The 24,941-nt window shown below is 32.1% G+C and overlaps 3 protein-coding genes and 1 pseudogene across 11 annotated transcripts in view; 2 read left to right on the top strand and 2 right to left on the bottom strand.

The window, feature by feature from the left end:
* LOC111413688 (leucine zipper putative tumor suppressor 2 homolog) overlaps positions 1-6,169 on the bottom strand; it is a 45,971-nt gene extending 39,802 nt beyond the window's left edge. Inside the window, exon 1 of one of the 2 annotated variants that reach the window (XM_071199198.1) lies at positions 5,797-6,169. The gene's annotated coding sequence lies outside the window, so the exon portion shown is untranslated. The remainder of the gene's footprint in view (positions 1-5,796) is intronic. The other variant, XM_071199199.1, reaches the window with a different exon arrangement.
* Positions 3,824-5,798, top strand: LOC111420624 (COP9 signalosome complex subunit 2 pseudogene; annotated as a pseudogene).
* A 2,579-nt stretch (positions 6,170-8,748) lies between the features above and the next one.
* Positions 8,749-24,941, bottom strand: part of LOC111420627 (sickie) — a 63,668-nt gene continuing 47,475 nt past the window's right edge. For 6 of the 8 annotated variants that reach the window (XM_023053658.2, XM_023053655.2, XM_023053657.2 and 3 more), the window contains 9 exons: positions 20,623-20,851; positions 20,425-20,568; positions 20,336-20,362; positions 19,947-20,149; positions 16,024-16,175; positions 11,126-11,377; positions 10,822-11,067; positions 10,049-10,767; positions 8,749-9,995 (listed from right to left, as the gene is read on the bottom strand). In XM_023053658.2, the coding sequence (XP_022909426.1) occupies positions 9,158-9,995; positions 10,049-10,767; positions 10,822-11,067; positions 11,126-11,377; positions 16,024-16,175; positions 19,947-20,149; positions 20,336-20,362; positions 20,425-20,568; positions 20,623-20,851 (2,810 nt within the window). In that variant the 3' untranslated portion in view covers positions 8,749-9,157. The remainder of the gene's footprint in view (positions 9,996-10,048; positions 10,768-10,821; positions 11,068-11,125; positions 11,378-16,023; positions 16,176-19,946; positions 20,150-20,335; positions 20,363-20,424; positions 20,569-20,622; positions 20,852-24,941) is intronic. The other 2 variants (XM_023053656.2, XM_023053662.2) reach the window with 1 other exon arrangement.
* LOC139431574 (uncharacterized) lies at positions 20,997-23,027 on the top strand. Its single transcript, XM_071199491.1, has one exon. The coding sequence runs from the start codon at positions 21,000-21,002 to the stop codon at positions 22,659-22,661; it is 1,662 nt and encodes a 553-aa protein (XP_071055592.1). The 5' UTR covers positions 20,997-20,999; the 3' UTR covers positions 22,662-23,027.

Here is a 24,941-nt window from a genome sequence, read left to right on the forward strand (position 1 = left end):
CGTGAAGAAGAGATTATCGTCGTATAAAAGAAATTTTCGTCTTAACTAATTGACATAAATGTTACGTGAAGAAAAAAGACATGTAAAATGGTCTTAAGAAAATGATTTCTGTATGTGTAATAATTATTAATGAATTTCATTTCGTGCAAGTTCGAAAAGAGAAAGTCGGGGTCCGTACAAAAGAAAAGCCGACGTACACAAAGACGGCGAAGAGAATCACTTGATTGATGTCTTGGTACAAGAACATTTTCCAACGCATCTAAAAAGTTTTCAAGGTGAAACTCTTTTAGAGCCTCTTTCGACAAGTCTCTTTTGTTTACACTAAAATTTAAAGCTTCGTATAAGTAATTTGCACCAAAAAACACATTTACTAAAAATTGTTCTTTTCAAAAAAGAGTGGATTTTGAACTTAAATATTATCATGGACGTAGATTTTCCCACATTTTGCCCCTTAACTTCTACCCGGATAGATTCATTTTAGATCTGACTATAAATTTGGAATCCTCTAAATGTTTTAAACAAAAAAGTGCTGTTACTAAAAATTCATTAAAGTTATCGTTCCCGAGAAAAAGATCATTTTGTGTTCAAAAGCACAAAGTTTTAATTTTGGACACTTTAATTTAACCCCCCATAACTTTTTTATATCAACTTCTACATTCATTTCTCAATTTTTATTGTAATCTGCAACTCTTTTAGTGTAATTATGGAACATTTCATGATTCCAACACGATTTTTAAAAGAATTATGATTTATTATTTGAAAGCAATTTTTAGACACTTTTTGATTTGGCTCCCCCAACATTTTTATCTCAGGTTCTCCACCAATTTTGCATTTATCATTCAAATCTACACCATTTTTAGAATAACTCCTGAAAATTTCACAATTCCAATCCGACTTTTTAGTAAGTTATAAACTTTTCTAATTTCTTAAACTGTCATTTTCACACATTTTGAACACTTTTTAATTTAACCCAACATAACTTTTTTATATCAACTTCTACATTAATTTCGCAATTTTTATTGCAATCTGCAACTCTTTTAGTGTAATTATGGAACATTTCATGATTCCAACACGATTTTTAAAAGAATTATGATTTATTATTTGAAATTCAATCGCAATTTAAGCAATTTTTAGACACTTTTCGATTTGGCTCCCCCAACATTTTTTAGCTGAGGTTCTCCACCAATTTTGCATTTATCATTCAAATCTACACCATTTTTAGAACAACTCCTGAAAATTTCACAATTCCAATCCGACTTTTTAGTAAGTTATAAATTTTTCTAATTTCTTAAACTGTCATTTTCACACATTTTAGACACTTTTTAATTTAACCCCTCATAACTTTTTTATATCAACTTCTACATTAATTTCGCAATTTTTATTGCAATCTGCAACTCTTTTAGTGTAATTATGGAACATTTCATGATTCCAACACGATTTTTAAAAGAATTATGATTTATTATTTGAAATTCAATCGCAATTTAAGCAATTTTTAGACACTTTTCGATTTGGCTCCCCCAACATTTTTTAGCTGAGGTTCTCCACCAATTTTGCATTTATCATTCAAATCTACACCATTTTTAGAACAACTCCTGAAAATTTCACAGTTCCAATCCGACTTTTTAGTAAGTTATAAACTTTTCTAATTTCTTAAACTGTCATTTTCACACATTTTAGACACTTTTTAATTTAACCCCTCATAACTTTTTTATATCAACTTCTACATTAATTTCGCAATTTTTATTGCAATCTGCAACCCTTTTAGTGTAATTGTGAAACATTTCATGATTCTAACACGATTTTTAAAAGAATTATGATTTATTATTTGAAATTCAATCGCAATTTAAGCAATTTTTAGACACTTTTCGATTTGGCTCCCCCAAAATTTTTTAGCTGAGGTTCTCCACCAATTTTGCATTTATCATTCAAATCTACACCATTTTTAGAACAACTCCTGAAAATTTCACAATTCCAATCCGACTTTTTAGTAAGTTATAAATTTTTCTAATTTCTTAAACTGTCATTTTCACACATTTTAGATACTTTTTAATTTAATCCCTCATAACTTTTTTATATCAACTTCTACATTAATTTCGCAATTTTTATTGCAATCTGCAACCCTTTTAGTGTAATTATGAAACATTTCATGATTCTAACACGATTTTTAAAAGAATTATGATTTATTATTTGAAATTTAATCGCAATTTAAGCAATTTTTAGACACTTTTCGATTTGGCTCCCCCAACATTTTTTATCTGAGGTTCTCCACCAATTTTGCATTTATTATTCAAATCTACACCATTTTTAGAACAACTCCTGAAAATTTCACAGTTCCAATCCGACTTTTTAGTAAGTTATAAACTTTTCTAATTTCTTAAACTGTCATTTTCACACATTTTAGACACTTTTTAATTTAACCCCCCATAACTTTTTTATATCAACTTCTACATTAATTTCGCAATTTTTATTGCAATCTGCAATTCTTTTAGTGTAATTATGGAACATTTCATGATTCCAACACGATTTTTAAAAGAATTATGATTTATTATTTGAAATTCAATCGCAATTTAAGCAATTTTTAGACACTTTTTGATTTGGCTCCCCCAACATTTTTTAGCTGAGGTTCTCCACCAGTTTTGCATGTATCATTCAAATCTACACCATTTTTAGAACAACTCCTGAAAATTTCACAATTCCAATCCGACTTTTTAGTAAGTTATAAACTTTTCTAATTTCTTAAACTGTCATTTTCACACATTTTGAACACTTTTTAATTTAACCCAACATAACTTTTTTATATCAACTTCTACATTAATTTCGCAATTTTTATTGCAATCTGCAACTCTTTTAGTGTAATTATGGAACATTTCATGATTCCAACACGATTTTTAAAAGAATTATGATTTTTTATTTGAAATTCAATCGCAATTTAAGCAATTTTTAGACACTTTTTGATTTGGCTCCCCCAACATTTTTTATCTGAGGTTCTCCACCAATTTTGCATTTATCATTCAAATCTACACCATTTTTAGTACAACTCTTGAAAATTTCACAATTCCAATCCGACTTTTTAGTAAGTTATAAACTTTTCTAATTTCTTAAACTGTCATTTTCACACATTTTGGACACTTTTTAATTTAACCCCTCATAACTTTTTTATATCAACTTCTACATTAATTTCGCAATTTTTATTGCAATCTACAACCCTTTTAGTGTAATTATGAAACATTTCATGATTCCAACACGATTTTTAAAAGAATTATGATTTATTATTCGAAAGCAATTTTTAGACACTTTTTGATTTGGCTCCCCCAACATTTTTATCTGAGGTTATCCACCAATTTTGCATATATCATTCAAATCTACACCATTTTTAGTACAACTCCTAAAAATTTCATCATTCCAACCCAATTTTCTGCTAAACTACAATTTTTTTTCATCCATCATTTCACACATTTTAGACAATTAAATTTAGCCCGCCATAACTCTTTCACCTCAACTTCTACATTAATTTCGCTTTTATTATTAGAATCTGCGTTCTTTTTAATGCAATTATTGAACATTTCAAGCTTCCAACCCGATTTTAAAAAAAGTTATGATTTTCTATATTAACTCTTTAACAAAAATAAATAAATAATGTTTGCAATTATTATATTGATGATTCGAAGATAGAAAGAGGAAGATAAATGACCTTTAAACTACAGAATAGAACCGCAAAAACACCGTTAGTAAGCCCATTTCGCGGCCTCAAAGCCAAAGCGATGCTGCAAGACAAATAACATTGAGTCACAATTTAATTTTGTTAACAAAATCAAGTAATCAGTATATTTTTGACGTTGCCAAAAAAAAATTGTGAAAATAAAAACATGGATAACGAAACATTATACGAAGATGATGATTATGGTTTACAATATTCTGAAGATAGCGCATCAGAACCAGATGTTGACTTAGAAAACCAATATTATCATAGTAAAATTATTAAAGAAGATAATCCGCGTGCTGCTTTGGCGGCTTTCCAACGCGTTATTGATTTGCAAGGTGAAAATAAAGGCGAATGGGGTTTTAAAGCGTTAAAGCAGATGGTGAAAATAAATTTTAAACTGAAGAATTACGATGAGATGTTGAGTAAGTACCGTGAGATGCTCGACTATTTGAAATCGACCGTGACGAAGAATCACGGAGAGAAATCTATAAATTCAGTTCTGGATTTTACATCGACCTCGAAAAACATCGAATTGTTGCAAGATTTTTACGAGACAACTTTAGAGATGTTAAAAGATTCGAATAACGAACGGTTATGGTTTAAAACTAACATTAAGTTGGGGAAAATTTATTTGGAAAGGGAAGAATTTAATAAAACAATGCACATTTTGCGACAATTAAAAAAATCTTGTTTAACACCCGAAGGTGAAGAAGATTTACAAAAAGGAACTCAACTTTTAGAGATTTACGCGTTGGAAATTCAAATTTGTACGGCTCAAAAAAACAATAAACAATTAAAAAAACTGTATGAGAGGGCTTTAAAGATTCCTTCAGCTATCCCACACCCGTTAATAATGAGTATTATTCGGGAATGTGGCGGGAAAATGCATTTAAGATCCGGGGATTATGAAAAAGCGTACACAGATTTCTTTTTGGCGTTTAAAAACTATGACGAATCGGGAAATCCCCGAAGAATAACCTGTTTAAAATATTTAATACTAACAAGTATGTTAATGAAATCAACGATAAACCCGATTGATTCACAAGAAGCGAAACCTTACATTCTCGATCCGGAAATAATAGCCATGAACAATTTAATAACAGCTTATCAAAAAAACGATAAACGATCCTTTGAGAAAATTTTTATTGACAACAAAGAAAGCTTAATGAACGATCCATTTATAAGAGATCACATCGAGGGATTATTACAGATAGTAAGAACCCAAGTTCTTTTAACATTAATTAAACCGTATCGTGTTGTAAAATTGGGGTTCATCTCGAAAGAATTAAATGTTAGCGTCGATGAAGCCGAAAATTTAGTTGTAATGTGCATTTTAAATGAATTAATTGATGGAAGAATCGATCAAGTGAATCAAGTTTTAATAAAGAAGGAGCGAAATTTGTCCGGGTCGATTTTCCATTATGATGCGGCTGAAAAAATGGTGAATTGCGTTGGAAAAGTTATTGATAGTGTTACATCCGATTTTGTAATTTAATTATTCAAGTACTTAAAATATAAGTCGTGAATTTGTAAATGTCAGGCTCAATGTCGTATAAATAACAAATAATTTCCCGTTAAATACCACGGTAAACGGTGCATCAAAAACGGCTCTTCCCATTCATGGAAAGACTTCAAGGTCAAAACGGATACTTAAACGGTTATTATTTTGGTTAAGCCACTTCGCAACTAACTCAAACTTGACCATGACGATGTTTTAAATTGAAATCGAACCGAGTAACTGTAACTTTTTTATAAATTGACTTTTATAAATTGTGCGAAATTTATTTTAGATCTAAAATTAAACTTTGTTAATATATTCCGATGATTACTCCAATTTAAACCAATTAATAAAGAGGTAACGGGCTAAATAAGTTGCTCAAGAAGGAAACGTGTTAATTAAATAGTAACGATTTAACTCTAAATCATGATGGTTTAATTATTTTGAGTCAAAAATATTAAAAAAAAATTCTGTTTGAACTCTGTGACCCTGAACTTCGAGAGTTGGAGTCCAAAACGAAATGAAAGAAAGACGAAGGATAAAAATCGGCACATCTCCTAAAGAAGCAGAAGAAGAAGCCGCCGACGAAACTCACCTCCTCGGGCGTCGCGATGCGGCGACAAAAAGCGGTCCAAAAATCCACTCCGGCAACAAAAAGAGAATAAAAAATGTAAACCCGAACCAAAAAGTTCCAAAAAAGCTTTTGCGGAACGCAACTCTTTTTTTTTGGTCTCGTTTAATTTTATTAATTTTTTTTTTGGTTTTCAAGGAGTCCGTAAAGCACAGGTGACTTCTTGTACGCGCGAACCGTTGACTGACCGGTCACCTATCAGAACCGCGCCGCACTGACTTACTGACTGGATGTTGTGTGTGGAGGCTGGAGGCTCCGACGACGGTAACAGGTGACTTCAAGCACTGACTGTTGGTTGCCCCGATGTACCTACACACAACACAACCGACCACGACGACGACGACTTTTCTGGGCCGGGTCGGGTCTCTCACTTCTTCTTCCCACGCAAAAACGAACCCACGAGATTTACACCTGAAGTATTATTTTCGAAAGGAACTTGACTTTATTTCAATACAACTCGAATTTCATGTCTATACGAATTTGAAAAGAATAAATTTTTAAAAAATCTTTTTACTTTATCAATTAAATGTCAAATTTGAAATTTATACCAAAAAGTTTGATGACATCAACGTTAAATTGGTTGCTGATACTCAAATTCAACTCTAATTGCTTCGATGTAAGATTGGTAGTAATCTAAAAGATAGAATATTATAATAAACCAAATCATGCATTATTTTTTGTTAAATTTTTCGTAATTCGCGACGATAATGAAAGCTATAACAGTACTTAAAAGGGTGCTGTAATGAGACTCCTTACAGCATCCGATGCTGTAATGAGATTTTAGTAACATTTTATGGAACCAGTTCAAGTTGGTGACATTGGATCACTAATTTTTCTAGTTGTCAATTTTTGTCAATGAATGTTTAAACACGTTCTTAGCATCGAATACAAGGTCCACAATGATGAGAACATTGAACTCTGAGCAATTTCTCTTATTTTGGGAGGTGTACATGAAACATTTTTGTCAGGTGAATACATTTTATGTTTTGACAGTTTGTAATTGTCAATTCAAATTTCTATTTTCAAGTGTTACGGTGTAACCAACTACTATAGCTCATTTTTTTTCTATAATACCTGCCAAATTGTTCTAAAGTTGGCAAAATTAACAGGGAGTTTTGTTTTATCATGTTTTGAAATAAATATGTCACACTGACGTTTGAACTTTCGTTATTCAAAAAGAAAAGGTGCATAAAAAAGGTTGTGGGGTGTTTATTTGCCTAGAAAAGGTGTTTTGTTCTATTTAATTACTTTGTAGCACGTTTTTACAATAAATATGTACTTCGTATATCTAAAAATCTATTAGTATTTTAACCTCAACTATTTAGTTACTGAAAATATTACTAAAAATCAGGAAAACAACATAAATTTTGTAAGGGTCCTAGATAATACCAACAGAAACCCTAAAAATGTACATTGACAAGTATTATAGAAAAAAAACGAACTATACATACCTATTTCCCTACATTGTCAAAATTTATTTTAGTTTTGTTAAAAGAAAAGGATATAGGACAAAAAATAGCATAAAAAACACGTTTCATAAGACTTAAAGCACTCATTCATTAAAAAACTCGTGTCTTACGAAACTTGTTTTTTAATATACTATTACATAATCGTATTAATCCTAGATGATCCTTTTTGTACTAGTAAAATGTTGTAAATATGATAGAATTCTTATTGTATTTAATCCATGTAGTCATATTTAACCTCAAATTTCATTTTTCATTAATTTTTTATTGTAATTCATGTTTGTCGGGTTAAAACTATTAAAAACGATAGTCTTAACATGTCAAGAACGAAAACCATCCATCATATGGGAGTTTTGATGAAGAATTGGACGAAAATCCGTGGATTAAGTATTTGAATATATTTCTAAAGCTGGACTTTGAAATCTAAAAGAAAATGTTCCGAAATCAGCACAAACAAAGTTAAAGCAACAAAACTACAACATTTCATACATAAATATTGTTAAAATAGAAATTTCAATAATTTTTGATAAAATTTGATTGGTGACTTTTGACATTTCAAAGTTGGCAATGCTGGAAAAATTTAAATTACGAATTTCAAGTTGAAGAATTTAACCAATCAGAAGACGTTTTAGTGTGATTTAGAACATGATGAGGAGTGCACGCTAATTTTGTTCAAACGTTCTGTCAATTACATTGTGACATAACCTCAAAAATAGTAAACTGATTATTTTAGTTCAATAAGAAGATTATTTGAATTAAAATATTCATCTTTAATAATAAACAAGAAAATTAACTGGTTCCTGATCCAATTAATCCAGTATACCATTCCGAAAAATCAAGAATCTTTGTTACCGATTCCTTTTGAAGACTCCAAGTTTCCTTATCCGAGAACTTCAATAATCTACAAGATAAGCTAAGTTATAATTTTCTATTACGTTATTATTCGTTGTTTTTATTTTCATTTTCATTTCAAATTTCACTTACCTTAAATACAATTAATTTGAGTTATTCAATTATTAAAACTGGTTAATAATTCACTTCGTATTAACTAAAAGTTAAAAGATAATATTATTATTTTACTAAGAGTTTTGTTAAAATTTAGATTTCTCACATTGGAAAAGTTTTTCTTCCTCTTGGATATTGTGAGGGAGCTCAATTCTTTTTGGGAATGGTTGTCATATTTTTGGTTAGAAACTCATTTACCTTGCCTTTCAAGTATTATCTCATCTATCTAATTAGAGCAAGAATCCGCCTTCTCAATAGTTTAGTTGTCAAGGTTTTGATGTCCATCTCGATGTTTTTTAATCAGACAATAAGCAACCCAAATCATGACATATCATGTGCCATATCCGCTTCCTGCTGGGCGTTACTTAGCAATAGAATCATCAGAAATCAGAAAAGGTTATACAAGATCAAATTAAATTATTTTAGTGAAAATAAATAACCGATATAATAATATTAGAATAATTTATTTATGGCAGTTATACAATATATTGATTTGGTATAAAAGTTATTACAAAGCGTCGTTTCGTTATACCCTTAAAAAATAAAGAAACGTAACGACATAGCTCCGCACGCGTTAATACAATTGTATATAAATAACATTTATTATTTCATATTATTATTTACAGCGCCACAACTGAAGGAAGAAAAGTATTATTGTTATCATTATTTCTTCTTGACCAGATATACTCGTTAAAACTAAAATCGATTATTATCCATCATTTAAGCGTTAATTCACAATAAATACAATCTCGTATCATTTTCAATTTTTTTACCTTCTCGTTTTATACAAAAATTTACACATCAATAAATAAAATCGCTAACTCAAAAACGAAAGGATTAATTAATTAATTTTTTTAAGAAACACTTTCCGTCCCTAAATTACTTCCGTGGGTCATATTCGAGTCTAAACTGTTACAATCGGAATCGTTGGAATGTGGGCTCGAATAATTAGCGGCTTCTTGTAACCTCATCAGCATATTTAACAACGGATCACCGTCGTTTTCCGCAGTCGATTGTTGGCCCGATTCCAAACCGACGTCTTTCGCTGGAATTGATGTTAACCCTTGAGGGGGAGCTCCCGGCCATGGATAGGTATCCAAAACAAATTGGCAAGGGTCCGTCCAAGCGGCACGTCTTCCGTATAATTGTAAACCCTCTCGAGCGGCTTCTCTTAAATACGGCGCTAAAGAATAATTCCAAACATCCGCAAACCAAGCTCGTGCCGCATCCAATTCTAAAGGACAACTTAAAAATAATCTTGGACCAATAGCAACGTCTCCGGAACTGTGAGTTTCCAAGAAAGCGTTTAGATGTTGCCAAACTCGAGGTAGCCAACCCAAAATGGCTGCTAATTCCGGTTGGGGTCCTTGTTCTAACTCAAGACTTGCTAAACGTCGCCTTAAAACGCGCCCTAAAAGCCCACGGGCTGGCTCCATGTGAGGTGCTACAAGAACCCAACGGAAACCATGTTGAAGTTGAAGTGAAGTTGCCGAACACGCAGATTGCGCCATCGTTCCTAATAAACATGGAAGGTTTCTTGGTAAAGACCCTAAAGCATCCGCTAAAGGCCCCGCTTTATGTAAATTATCCAAAACAACCACGCACGGCAAAACGCTGTTATCACCAGCTGCTGCTTGTTCACTCAAATGAGCTAAATATTGTCGAAGTTCCTTTCCAGATTTATTATCAACACTAAAAAAAATAATTAATTTAATCCCATTCTATCAATTTTTTTTATTTCTTACTTAAAAGTTGCAACTGCTTCAACGGGATCTCTTCCAAGACTTTGAGCATGAAACTCAGCTAATCGCGTTGCCAAATGAGTTTTACCCGTCCCTGGGGCGCCACATAAAACAATCCTTCGATGTTCGCTTAACAAAGAAACTAATCGTTGTGCAACTCCTTTAGGAATTAAAGCTTCAAAAGCGAATGCCGCGACGGGTTGAAGAACTATATGCAACGTCATAACTCTCCCGACAACGTAACCAACCGGGAGTAAATCCGGCGGATTAGAATCAAAAATTCGATCGGCTTCTCCCAATTTATAACTTGAAATTGCATCAATGCCCAATCCGAGTCCTCCCCCGGGATCTAATCGCGAAATGTGTTGCTTAAAAGCTCTTCTAACTGCCCCATCAATTTGATTCCAAGTGGTTGCCGCTCCAACGCTTGTATGAGCGATCGCGATTTCTCCAGTTGCATTTGAACCGTCTCTATCATTTTCGTAGTGCTCGATAAAATAACGTTCGAAGGTTTGAGGTTGACCTAAATAAACGGAGATTACGATTCTTTTTCCATCCGGTTCGACTTCCGGCGGTGGTTCATCCGCCGGGATCATTTCGGTTAGATGATCTAAACTTCGACTTTCGTGTAAATCCGGCGGAAGATTTGTGCCGTTTGATATTGTCCCGCTTACCATTCTTTGGAGGCGTTCGTTGTTTTGTTTTAAACTTAACATTTCGCTCTAAAAGATAAAATAATTTAAATTAAATTCAAATTTAAAATGAAATAAATTTACCCTCATTTTCATAACTGTATCCTTTAAACTCTCAAGTTGATGGGCGGAACTTAGAGCTTCCAATCTGATATCGGTTAAAACCAAATCTTTTTCGCGTAATTGTTTTTGTAGCTCGGCAACTTCCGCTCCCGTATCCATTGGGGCTGGTGGGGGTGGGCTTTGTTGGCGCTCGTTTTCTTCGCTTTGGCACTGAACTTTGGTTACTTTTGCGTTGCGGGAGAACGCTTTTGTGAAGGAACTTCTTAACTGGTTTAAGAAATTAAAAATTATTTTGAGCAAAAATTGTTTAAAATGAAGTTTTTACCCATCCTTTCTTCTTTTTCTTCTCCTGTTTATCTAAACTGCACGCCGACGATAAACTTGAGACGCTATCCGAAGATGGTTGTCTAGCTAAACCGGTACCGATCCCGGCTTGTAATGATTGTACCCGTAAGGATTCCATTGCGGCTCTTAACTCAGTTAGTTCGCTATCTTTTTTCTCGGAGGTAGCTGTTAGATGTTGTAATCTTTGGGTCATTGATGAGAGGCTTTGTTCAAAAGCCGCTACTACATGAGCCTAAAAATAAAAGAAAATTAAGTAACAGAAAATAAAATTAAGTTCGTTCACCCCAACGTTTTATTTGCACACACAGTACAGTTAAAAACGGTTAGAAAGAAAATTAACATCAAGGCGAAAAGAAAAGAGCCTTGTTTTCATACCGGTTATGGCATGATCTAACGAGAAGAATCCATTCTTTCAATGGTGGTAACAAGAAACGAGAACGAGAAAAAAGACTAAATAAAAAAGCCAACTCGCAAAAGAAAAACCCAACAAAAACCAGAAAAAAAAATTGAAAAAAAAAAGAAGAAAAAGGAAACGTACAAGACCAATTTATTATAACTGTTCTTGATGCCATAAGTGGCGAAGAAATGCGAACGGTGCAATCAACATAACTTCTGCGTAGTAAAACGTAACCAAAGTTTTACTTTGTCGGCATTTCAAGATTGATTTTAAATCATTTTTAGTTACGAAAAAAATCTAGTTATTTTTAGGTCAAGTTGCAATGCGTAATATATAGTAGAGATGATAATAAATAAACAAGAATACTCGAGACTCATTGACCCCCGCGAGTTAAATAGTCCTAAATTGACTCCATTAAGCACTTGAAACCGGAATTTTTAGAAAACGATCTTTCAATTTTAAACTATAAATCTACTTTTATTTGAACAAATTGCAATCAGTGTTTGCATTCAAAACGGTATTATAATAAAAACAACATTTAAATAAACAAGTAAATCGTAAATTAATAAAAAATATCATGGGTTATTGTCTAAATTGGCAGAAAATGGTGGTAAACATTTTGCGAACTTGTCTAAATGTATTTGATGTTACATAAAATTGTCTAAATTCACCTAATGTTGACTATACATTATTATTTCATTGTTAGAAATGTTGGATAGATCGTTTGACATCGTCTAAATGCATTCAATATTATGCGCTAGTGTCTAAATTGACAGAAAGTGATAGAAAAGACCTAAATGAACGTTGGATGTTATTATATCATTATCGAAAATCTTGGAATCATCCTTTGAAATCGTCTAAATGCTTTTAATATCATATACAATTGTCTAGATTTGCAGTAAACATCGAAAAAATCTTTAGAAATTGTCTAAATGTTGGAAAGATATTTTAAAGTTGTCTCAGTGCATTTAAAGTCATATACAATTCTCTGCATCAGCAGAAAATTGTTTTGAAATTGGTCAAATGCCTTTAATATCATATACAATATCGAAATTAGCAGAAAGTCTTCGAAAACTTCTTCTGAAATTATTTTATATTCACCTAATGTTTATTATACATTATTGTTTCATTGTTAGAAATGTTGGATAGATCGTTTGACATCGTCTAAATGCATTCAATATTATGCGTTAGTGTCTAAATTGACAGAAAGTGATAGAAAAGACCTAAATGTACTTGGTATCATGTAAAAAAGTCTCAACTGGCTTTAAAAAACGTTAGATGTTATTATATGACTGTCGAAAATCTTGGTATCATCCTTTGAAATCGTCTAAATGCTTTTAATATCATATAGAATTGTCTAGATTTGCAGTAAACATCGGAAAAATTTTTAGAAATTGTCTAAATATTGGAAAGATATTTTAAAGTTGTCAAGTGCATTTAATGTCATATACAATTCTCTGCATCAGTAGAAAATTGGTTTGAAATTGGTCAAATGTCTTTAATATCACATACAATATCGAAATTAGCAGAAAGTCTTCGAAAACTTATTTTGAAATTGTCTAAATTCGCCTAACGTTGATTATACATTATTGTTTCATTGTCAAAAATGTTGGATAGATCGTTTGACATCGTCTAAATGCATTCAATATTATGCGTTAGTGTCTAAATTGACAGTAAGTGATAGAAAAGACCTAAATGTACTTGGTATCATGTAAAAAAGTCTCAACTGGCAAAAAAAAAACGTTGGATGTTATTATATCATTGTCGAAAATCTTGGAATCATCCTTTGAAATCGTCTAAATGCTTTTAATATCATATACAATTGTCTAGATTTGCAGTAAACATCGGAAAAATCTTTAGAAATTGTGTAAATGTTGGAAAGATATTTTAAAGTTGTCTAAGTGCATTTAAAGTCATATACAATTCTCTGCATCAGCAGAAAATTGGTTTGAAATTGGTCAAATGTCTTTAATATCATATACAATATCGAAATTAGCAGAAAGTCTTCGAAAACTTGTTCTGAAATTATTTTATATTCACCTAATGTTGATTATACATTATTGTTTCATTGTTAGAAATGTTGGATAGATCGTTTGACATCGTCTAAATGCATTCAATATTATGCGCTAGTGTCTAAATTAACAGAAAGTGATGATTACTTGGTATCATGTAAAAAAGTCTCAACTGGCAAAAAAAAACGTTGGATGTTATTATATCATTATCGAAAATCTTGGAATCGTCCTTTGAAATCGTCTAAATGCTTTTAATATCATATAGAATTGTCTAGATTTGCAGTAAACATCGGAAAAATCTTTAGAAATTGTCTAAATGTTGGAAAGATATTGCTAAGTGCATTTAAAGTCATATACAATTCTCTGCATCAGCAGAAAATTGTTTTGAAATTGGTCAAATGCCTTTAATATCATGTACAATATTGAAATTAGCAGAAAGTCTTCGAAAATTTATTTTGAAATTGTCTAAATTCACCTAACGTTGATTATACATTATTATTTCATTGTCAAAAATGTTGGATAGATCGTTTGACATCGTCTAAAAACATTCAGTATTATGCGTTAGTGTCTAAATTGACAGAAAGTGATGATTACTTGGTATCATGTAAAAAAGTCTCAACTGGCAAAAAAAAAACGTTGGATGTTATTATATCATTATCGAAAATCTTGGAATCGTCCTTTGAAATCGTCTAAATGCTTTTAATATCATATACAATTGTTTAGATTTGCAGTAAACATGTTGGAAAGATATTTTAAAGTTGTCTAAATGCATTTAATGTCATGTACAATTCAGCAGATAGTGGAAAAATTATAATTTTGCAATTTAAAACGTCATTATTTAACGATGATTGAAAATTATCTTCGATTTCCATTTATTAATTCTAATCTTTTAAGAAATATAAAAAAAGTTTTCGTGCGTAGTTAATAATTAGAAACTTATTATCGATAATAACTGATAATTTAAAACGCAGCTGATGTTTTTTCGTTATTACATAACCAATTTATTCTACTAATTACACAGTCAAATAGATCCTGTTTTGGATCATCAACAAAGTTAATCACACGCGAAACCAATTTTTTTGTTTAATTTTTTTTTATTGTTCGAAATGAATGACCTACTTTTTAATAAAGGGAAAAAAACTAAGCGAGTAATAATCTAATTTAACTTTTATAAGGTATCTTTTATAAACCAATTAAAAAAATTACGTTTAGATCCAAACTGGAGCACGATAGATGTCGACTTCTTCTCGTAGCTAACTCGTACCACGGAATCGCCGGTTTATTCATCCGGTAAATATCGCTTGCGATCCGGGGATCTTCAGGAACTGAGGCTAAAGATGGTGGCCGAGGGGTTGATCTTGGCGGACCAACCCTCGGCCTGCGAATCGTCGCAAAACCATCATAAACCGTCGAACATGGCATTTTATTTTTAAATTAATTTATTTGTTTCATTTTTTTTATTCTTCCCATTATATCTCTAAGATCGAAATAACCAAATAAGGAATTACTTCCTAATAAAGACTTCTTAGGAGGTGCGGTACTTCCAGTTCACATGGGTTCAAATATCGAAACCATATGCACACAGTGGTTTTGAGGCCACTTCCTTTCGGATGCACTTAAACTTTGATCATTAATTTTTTTTTTTGTAATAATTCGTTATCATCCGAAAAAATGAATTAAAATAAATATTAAAGTGTTTTAAATGGTAGTAAAAATTAATGTCTCGAAGATAAATTTTGAAAATGAATGGAATTTGTTGATCTAGTTTTTTTTTTTGAAATAGAATTTAAGATTTCCGGTGGTTTACATCCTGTTTCTTTTTTTTTTATTGAAACATTGCAGCTGCAATGTTGAAATACTATTTTAAAAATATAATTATTACTTAATTATTTAATTCCTTTATCTTATCTGACTTCAAATTGATAACAAGTCATTTTAAGATAATAATTTCTATGAAATTTATTAAATTTATTGTTACTAAAATTAATCAATATTAGTTCAACAACCCCTATTTTAATCCATTATTAATTAAAAGTACCACACCTACTAAATTATCCCCCTAAAAATACATTAATCACATTTCCATTAAGGATATTAAAGAGTTGAATTTGTCCAAATTTGTTTTTTCCTCACTTTTTTTTTAATTTTAATTTAACACCCACTTTAATTCACCAATATTATTAATTAATATAACGTTTACGATTTTCTAAACAAATAGGATTATGAAAACAAACGTTCCGTTCGATGTCCGAGTTAAAACTAAACGGATCGACTTGAGTTTGTACGGTTTATCTGGAGTTGGAGTGGCGCACAATGCGCTACTATTCGAAGCGCACATGTGTTTGCAATTTATTTTTTCTTTCTTGTCCGTTGTTATTTAAGTGGAGGATTACGAATAAACGAGATGAGTAATTTGAGTTGTTTGTTAATAGTTGAGTAGGTGTTTTAAATTAAGTTTTTTTAACTTACATTTGTACTAAGTTGAGATGTTAATGTTTGAACTTTTTCTTGCGCCTCCATTAATTCCCTTCGCAATTTTCTGATTTCGTGAGCGTGTTTTTCTTCGGCCGAAGAATATAAACTGGAAGCGGTTGACACCAAACTTATTGAAGAACCGTGTACTAAATAAAAAAGAATTACATTAAAAAATCAATGTGATGAGCAAGTAATTAACAAATTTAAAGGATAAAAGAAGATGATTCTATTTCATGCACTATGTATATACAGGGTGTATCTGAATGACATGCCCAAACTTCAGGGGGTGATTCTTTAGGCAATTTTAAGGGTACTTTCATATATAAACCATGGGCGACTTGGGCTCCCCTAAGGAGCTACACCCCTCCAAAAATGGCGGAAAATTTTGGTTTAATTTTTTTTTCTCAATAACCATAAACGCTAGGACAACGAAATTTGGGGAATATGTTTAACTGGTAGTAGGGCACGTTTTCACCCTATTTGGACTTTCAACCTATCCTTCTAAACTACTAAACGTAACCACCCCCTTTATATTTTTGCTAAAAATTTTTAATACAGAGGGTAAATACATTAAAAAAAATGTTACATAGGTAGATGAAAGTATCCTAAAACTTTTTTGTCTCTCTAAAATTTTTCCAAAAACAAAAATAATAAAGTAAACACTGCCCGTTCAACAACGGGGTTGTCGATCAAAATTGGAATGAATTTTTAATGAAAAAATCTTAGTAGGCTTTGCACCCTTTGTCAGAAATATTTTTGACGTTTAAATGTCAGTGGTTTTCTTACTAATATTGTTTTTCAAATTATTTTATGAATAAAGTTCTACCGCATTTACGCTCGTTCACTCGACGTTTCAAAATGTTAAATAAAACAATAATAATAGTAAGAAAACCACTGACATTTAAACGTCAAAAATATTTCTGACAAAGATTGCTAAGCCTGCTAAGATTTTTTCTTTAATAATTCATTCCAACTTTCGATTAACAACGCTACAGCTTAACAGTTAGTGTTTGCTTAATTAATTTTTTTCTCAGAAACTATTAACTTTTCGAAGAACATCAGAGAGGCAAAAAAGTTTTAGAATATTTTCGTCTATCTAAATAAAATATTTCCAATGTATTTATCATCGTCATAAAAAAGATCTAGACAAAAATTGAACGAGGGTGGTTATGTTTAGTAACTTAGAAGGGAAGATTGAAAGTACAAATAGGCTCGAAAGATGCCCTATTATAAGCTAAACATATTTCCCAAATTTCATTTTCTTGGTGTTAATAGTTTTCGGGAAAAATAAATTAAACCAAAATTTGTCGCCATTTTAGAAGGGGCGTAGCTCCGCAGGGGAGTCGAAATCGCTGATAGTTTATATGAGAAAGTACCCTTAAAATTGCCTAAAGAATCACCCCTGAAGTTTGGGCACGTCATTCAAATACACCCTGTATATATCTTCTTTGCAGATTTACACACTTTCTTTTCAGCCAATGTAATTCCTAAATTTTTTATGATATTTCTAAAATATCAAAAATGTTTTCGAGAATTGGCAGGCTTCAAGATAATTTTAGACATTTTTGAAATATCTGGCATGTGGTCATTGTAATACCAAACTTGTTTTTGTGCGTTGGAGGCTGATCAAGATGATTTTAGAAATTTTGGTGTAGTTTAAAATCAGTCAGAATAATTGTGTGGTCAATAAAGTGTGTGGTCAATGCAATTCCAAAGTTGTCAATCTTGTTTTTGAGGGTTAGAGGCCGACGAAAGCAATTTTAGTTCAATTTTAAATCTTATTATTATTATTATTATTGCTGCCGGGCTGAGGAGGGCGGCCCCTCTCGTTAACGCGACCTATAAGATCTATTGTAACTTTAGCCCTCCAAAGGTTTAGGGCAAATGTAGGTCCTTAATGAACCTTAGTATTGTCCTGAGGTCTTGAACCTTTATGTCGGTAGGTAACAGGGGAGTTTTACCGAAGACGTTGTGCCTTAGACGTCCTCTGGCGACGCAATTGCACAGTATATGTTCAGCAGTTTCTGACTCGTCGTTGCATAGTCGACAAGTTTGATCCTCAGCTTGTCCAATGTCGAAGAGGTGGTATTTTAGGGGCACATGGCCGGTTAGGTAGCCTGAGAGCGTTCTTAGATCCCCTTTGCTGAGGCATAAAACCTCTTTGGTTTTGTTTTGCGACGGAGTTATCATACTCTTCGCTTGGCTGTGACCTGGAAGTTCTTTCCAGCGTAAGGCTATCTTTGAAGCCTCCCAGTTGTTGATTATTTGTTTTAGGTGGCTTTTTTGTAGTCCACATCCAGGTTGGGGTCCAATGAAGGGCGTGTTTGCTGCCTCTTTGGCCAGCTTGTCGGCCTTCTCATTGCCCTCAATGTTGCTGTGACCTGGAACCCACCATAGGGTAACATCATTGCCCCTAGCGAGTTCTCTCAGGTTGTTGGTGCACTCTCTGATCAGTGCGGAGCCACACGTGTAGGCCTGAATTGCCTTTAAGGCGGCCCGACTGTCTGTGAAAATGTTTATGGATGTACCTTTTTGTCCCTTCTGTAGGTTCAAAGCGGTGCAGAAGTTTATAGCAAGAACTTCTGCTTGGAAAATTGTTAAGTCCGAGCTGAGGGGCAATTTGATGTGGCTATTTGGTCCACTGATGCCCATGCCTTCTCCAGATCTTACTGTCTTTGAAGCATCGGTGTACCAGGCTAGGGCTCCTCTTTTTAGTTGAGGCCCTCCTTTCGCCCAATCATCCCTGCTACTAAATATGACCTTATACGGTTGGTTGAAATTGTATTCCGTCGGTATAAGGTCCGTTTTAATTTCAATCAGGTGATTTAGACATGGGTCTTTGAGGATCTCGAGGATTACCCTGCATCAACTTGAGTGAAGAAACTGTTTTCAGTGATAAGGCATTTAAGGTTGCGTCCTTTTGTATATATATGTGGAGCGATGTGAGACCAAGTAGGGCTTCCAAAGCAGCCGTCGGACAGGATCTCATTGCACCCGTTATGTTAAGACATGCTAACCGCTGGATTTGTGCCAGCTGTTGTTGAGCTGTCTTATGTTTTGTTTTTGGCCACCAAACCAATGAGGCGTAGACGACCATGGGTCTGATTATTGCTACGTAGGCCCAATGAGCCATTCGTGGTTTGAGACCCCAGTTCCTTCCTAGGAGCCTGCGGCAGATCTGGTTTGCCATGATGGCCTTTTTCCTCACCTTATCTAAGTGTGAGTTCCAGTTTAGTTTACTATCAAGTATTACCCCTAGGTATTTAGTTTCTGTTTTGAGGTTAATAGTTCTGCTTTCAATGGAGGGTGCTTTTATTTGTAGCATTTTAAATCTTACTAAAGTCTCAAATTTTGCCAGTCATTCCAGACTTATTCTTGCAGCATGGTGCAATTCAAAACAGTTTCTGAAACTATGGCGATTTTCTAGTAGATTTATAAAACTCGATTTGCCACCTAGAATCTTGTCAGAATAATATCTTTGAGTTTGGAATTAAGTTGCTGCAATTTTTGACATTTTCGTGTAATTTCGAGCTTCACCAAACTAATTCTGCTACAATTGTCTTTGACTCTGAAGATTAACCAGAAGTATGGATGTAATTCCAGAATTTTTTTGTTGTTTGAAACTCAATTAATGTCATTGTTGAAATTTTTTTAGATGAGATTTTTCTGTATAGTGTCTGGTTGTTGTAATTCAAGATTGCTTATGAATTCTAGAGTGTTATTCTACACTGCTCCTTGCGGTCTAAAATGTTATCACGGTTCTAAATAAAATATGCTGCTTTGTTGAGGATTAGTACTATCTATTTTGGCAAGATTGAACCAGGTAAACGATCTTGGCTAAACTTAAGGAAGAGAATTTATGACCTGAATCTTTTCATCTCTTAGTGAGAACGAAAATTAATAATATAAATTTTTACCATCATCATTCTTAGGAATACTATGTCTTGGTGTCGAATGAGTTGGTGATAAAGGAAAAGTACGAGCAGTTCCTGGAGCAGGACTGGTTGGTTGTGACCAATGATTCAAAACGGCCCCAACTGGTAAACAATAATAAGGTTCCGTTTCTTGTTCGGTGTTCCTATGCAACATCGAAGGATACAATTTTTCGGATTTCGTCGATCTGGAAAAGCACAAACAAATGTGTTATTGAAATTAAACTAAAAAATATTTTATGAAAAGAATAATAATAATAAATCCGACACTTAAAGCTTAATTTAATACGATAACATTAATATTTAATGTGATTTTATTTTATGAATGTGATGAAGCATAAAAACGAAGCAAAAACTTTGAAGATGTTGTATACCTTGGAAACGTCCGTTCTCTGAGATAGCTAAGTTCCAAATTAATTTTTAAACCACCCTTTTAATTTTGTTTTAATGTTTCCAACCTTACCTAATACTGTTACTTCTACTCAATCGCGACGGGGAGTCTCTTAAAAGTCTTGTGTGAGTTAAACTACCACGATGACCAGGAAGACTTGAAAGACTCTCCATGCTATCAGTTTCAGATAATCTTGGAGCAACCGAATAAGTGTTGCTAAAAAAAAATTCTAATTATTTTTTTTCCGGTTTAAATAATTAATTTTGTAACCTGTGTCTTAACCATGGAGCGTAAGGACTCGTATTTTCAATAGCTTGAGTATCAGATAAAGAACCATCGCTGGCTTTTGGTCGAACTTGTCTCATTACGAGTCCATATTCTTGCCCTGCTCCTTTTGGTAACGATTGGGAACCATGCATCATTAATCGCTCTCTCACAGATTGACTTAGTTGGGTCGCCGTGTTACCAGTCAAAGAAAAACTTTTAAATTGTGGATTTTCTAAAACAAATTATTAATTATTTCATCAATTATTATTTTGTAAATTAATTGCTTAAAACGTTTTAATTTCATATAAAAATGTACAAATCAAATCGTATATAAGCAGTTCAATTTAAAACATTCCTCAGTCACAAAATCACCGTCAATAATGGACATAGTTTGTAAACCCATCGATACATTGGAAGAACTTTTCGAAACCATAAAAAATCCACCTCAATGGATAAATCGAATAAATCAATTAACTCAACCGCCACCATTCGTCATTAAAAATACTTTTTACGATTGTCACGTTTCTGAAAACGATTACGAACCAAAAACGCGAATCACCAGAAATGAAACTCCGAAGACTTTGATTTGTCACGATATGAAAGGGGGATATCTTTGCGATAAATTCATCGATGGTTGTCACGAAGGGAACGGATTCACGTTTCACCGTTGGGCGCAAACCGATATTTTTTGTTATTTTAGTCATCATTTCGTAACAATACCGCCCCTGCAATGGATAAATTTGGCGCATAAAAATGGAACTTTAGTTCTGGGAACGATTATAACCGAACATGAGAAGGGTAAAGAGATTTGCAAAAAAATCTTTAACGATTTTGAAGTTGCCAAAAAATTTGCTGATGCTCTAATTGAAGTTTGTGTTATTTATAAATTCGATGGGTGGTTATTAAATTTTGAAAATCAAATAAGTTGCCCTAAAATCTTGTTGCAATTTGTGGAGTATTTAAGTTTTAAAATTCACCGAGAAATCCCATCGAGTCAAATTATTTGGTACGATTCCGTTTTGTACAACGGAAAATTATCGTGGCAAAACGAATTAAACGAGAATAATCGGTGTTTCTTCGATTGTTGCGATGGTATATTTTTAAATTATTTCTGGAATGAGGAAAAAATTGCAAAAACTCAAATCCAAGCTGGAGATAGACGTTTTGACGTTTACGTTGGTATCGATATTTGGGGACGAGGTACTTATGGCGGTGGCCAATTTCAAGCTTATAAAGCAGCAGATATTATTCAACAATTTGGGTTATCAACAGCAATTTTCGCTCACGGTTGGGTTCATGAAAAAACCATAGAAATCCCCGAACACGATTTCCTAAATCGATACTATTCAAGAGATAGTTTATTTTGGAAACTTTTATGGCCTTATTTATACACAAAACCAATACAACAACCTTTCACAACGTTTTTCAAAACAGGGGTGAATTCGAATTGTTATGATTTAAACTCCCAACAAATCCAACCGACTTATTTCCCAGCCCACGCTTTAACTATCGAAACGATGCACTTAACAGTTGCAAGAGAAGTTTGCAGATGCGTTCAAGAACGTTTAATTTCCGACGAAAGAATGTTGTTAATTTCTAGTCATCATTTACACGAAAAAAACGTAATCCACCGTTTATTTTCGATGAACTTAAAACTTAAAATTAACACAGTGATAGACATTTATACTTATCGCGTCGAAGATCATTTTACCGATTTCGCAATCGTTCTTTTGATGGTGGATGAAGAAAATAAAAAAGTTAAATGTGTCGCGAATTCAAAAACGATCACAACGTTTGAAAGAAAAATTAGTAGAATTAGTAATATTATTAAACCGGAAATTTATTATAAAAATAAAGACGAAGAATTTGATGAAAATCGTCAAGAAGATCGAAATGAAAATCGCACAAACGAAGGAGTTAAACAATACGATCGAAGAAGATTTGTTTTTACATATCCAGAACATGAACTTTTAGAGGTTGGAATTAAGCTGTTAGATGGTAGTTATTTATATTTATCTGGTTTTTCCATTCAAACCAATTAAATAAAATTAAACTCATTAAGCACCAATTCTTGTCCCGAGATATCTCAGGCCTGGTCTTTAAGGGGTTAAATATAAAATTATTAATTGTTGTTTTGTTGTTGATTTTAATATAATAAACACCTAGGTTTTTTTAATTGATTTGATTTTTAACAAAACGTTTCTTTTACGCTTCGGAACGAATTAAAACGACTCATAACTAACTTTACTTTTATTGAACTAAAATTAGAACTAACACTAGACCTAGAACTAGAAATTTTCGAATTTTGAAATTTTCGCCGATTAAGTTTTAAAAATTCGTATAAAATCGATTTCTTGGAATATGAGTATCAAAATTTCCCAAAATGTTAATAAAAGTGTCCTCTTTCCAATGAACCAACCCGTTTTGAAAAATAACTTTTAGTTTTTGAAAAAGTAATATTTGAAGTTTTGATAAAATTTTCGATGTTGCAATTTTCATCGATAACTTGCAAAATTCGCTATAAAATTCATTTCTTGAAGGATCCTCGTGGAAATATCACCAATTATTAATTAAAGTATCCTCTTTTTAATGCAAAAAGCCGTTTTGAAAAATCACTTTCAGTTCTTGGGAAATAAATTTTTGAAATGATCTAAAATTTTTCGAATTTTGCAATTTTCGCCGATTAAGTTTCAAAAATTCGTATAAAATCGATTTCTTGGAATATAAGTATGAAAATTTCCCAAAGTGTTAATAAAAGTGGCCTCTTTCCAATGAACCAACCCATTTTGAAAAATAACTTTTAGTTTTTGAGAAAACAATATTTGAAGTTATGATAAAATTTTCGATGTTGCAATTTTCATCGATAACTTGCAAAATTCGCTATAAAATTCATTTCTTGAAGGATCCTCGTGGAAATATCACCAATTATTAATTAAAGTATCCTCTTTTTAATGCAACAAGCCGTTTTGAAAAATCACTTTTAGTTCTTGAGAAATAAATTTTTGAAATGATCGACAATTTTTTCGAATTTTACAATTTTTGTCGATTATGTTTTAAAAATTCGTATAAAATCGATTTCTTAGAATATGAGTATGAAAATTTCCCAAAGTGTTAATAAAAGTGTCCTCTTTCCAATGAACCAACCCATTTTGAAAAATAACTTTTAGTTTTTGAGAAAATAATATTTGAAGTTATGATAAAATTTTCGATGTTGCAATTTTCATCGATAACTTGCAAAATTTGCTATAAAATTCATTTCTTGAAGGATCCTCGTGGAAATATTACCAATTATTAATTAAAGTGTTCTCTTTTTAATGCAAAAAGCCGTTTTGAAAAATCACTTTTAGTTCTTGGGAAATAAATTTTTGAAATGATCGACAATTTTTTCGAATTTTGCAATTTTTGTCGATTATGTTTTAAAAATTCGTATAAAATCGATTTCTTAGAATATGAGTATGAAAATTTCCCAAAGTGTTAATAAAAGTGTCCTCTTTCCAATGAACCAACCCATTTTGAAAAATAACTTTTAGTTTTTGAGAAAATAATATTTGAAGTTATGATAAAATTTTCGATGTTGCAATTTTCATCGATAACTTGCAAAATTTGCTATAAAATTAATTTCTTGAAGGATCCTCGTGGAAATATCACCAATTATTAATTAAAGTGTCCTCTTTTTAATGCAAAAAGCCGTTTTGAAAAATCACTTTCAGTTCTTGAGAAATAAATTTTTCAAATGATCGACAATTTTTTCGAATTTTGCAATTTTAGCCGATTAAGTTTTAAAAATTCGTATAAAATCGATTTCTTGGAATATGAGTATGAAAATTTCCCAAAGTGTTAATAAAAGTATCCTCTTTCCAATGAACCAACCCATTTTGAAAAATAACTTTTAGTTTTTGAGAAAATAATATTTGAAGTTATGATAAAATTTTCGATGTTGCAATTTTCATCGATAACTTGCAAAATTTGCTATAAAATTAATTTCTTGAAGGATCCTCGTGGAAATATCACCAATTATTAATTAAAGTGTCCTCTTTTTAATGCAAAAAGCCGTTTTGAAAAATCACTTTCAGTTCTTGAGAAATAAATTTTTCAAATGATCGACAATTTTTTCGAATTTTGCAATTTTAGCCGATTAAGTTTTAAAAATTCGTATAAAATCGATTTCTTGGAATATGAGTATGAAAATTTCCCAAAGTGTTAATAAAAGTATCTTCTTTCCAATGAACCAACCCATTTTGAAAAATAACTTTTAGTTTTTGAGAAAATAATATTTGAAGTTATGATAAAATTTTCGATGTTGCAATTTTCATCGATAACTT

This window comes from Onthophagus taurus, chromosome 10 (assembly GCF_036711975.1).
Source record: "Onthophagus taurus isolate NC chromosome 10, IU_Otau_3.0, whole genome shotgun sequence".
Classification (NCBI taxonomy): Eukaryota; Metazoa; Arthropoda; class Insecta; order Coleoptera; family Scarabaeidae; genus Onthophagus; species Onthophagus taurus.

What these genes read in the sequence shown, in the direction of transcription:
- LOC139431574 (XM_071199491.1), top strand. Translation starts at nt 21,000, where the DNA reads ATGGACATAGTTTGTAAACCCATCGATACATTGGAAGAACTTTTCGAA.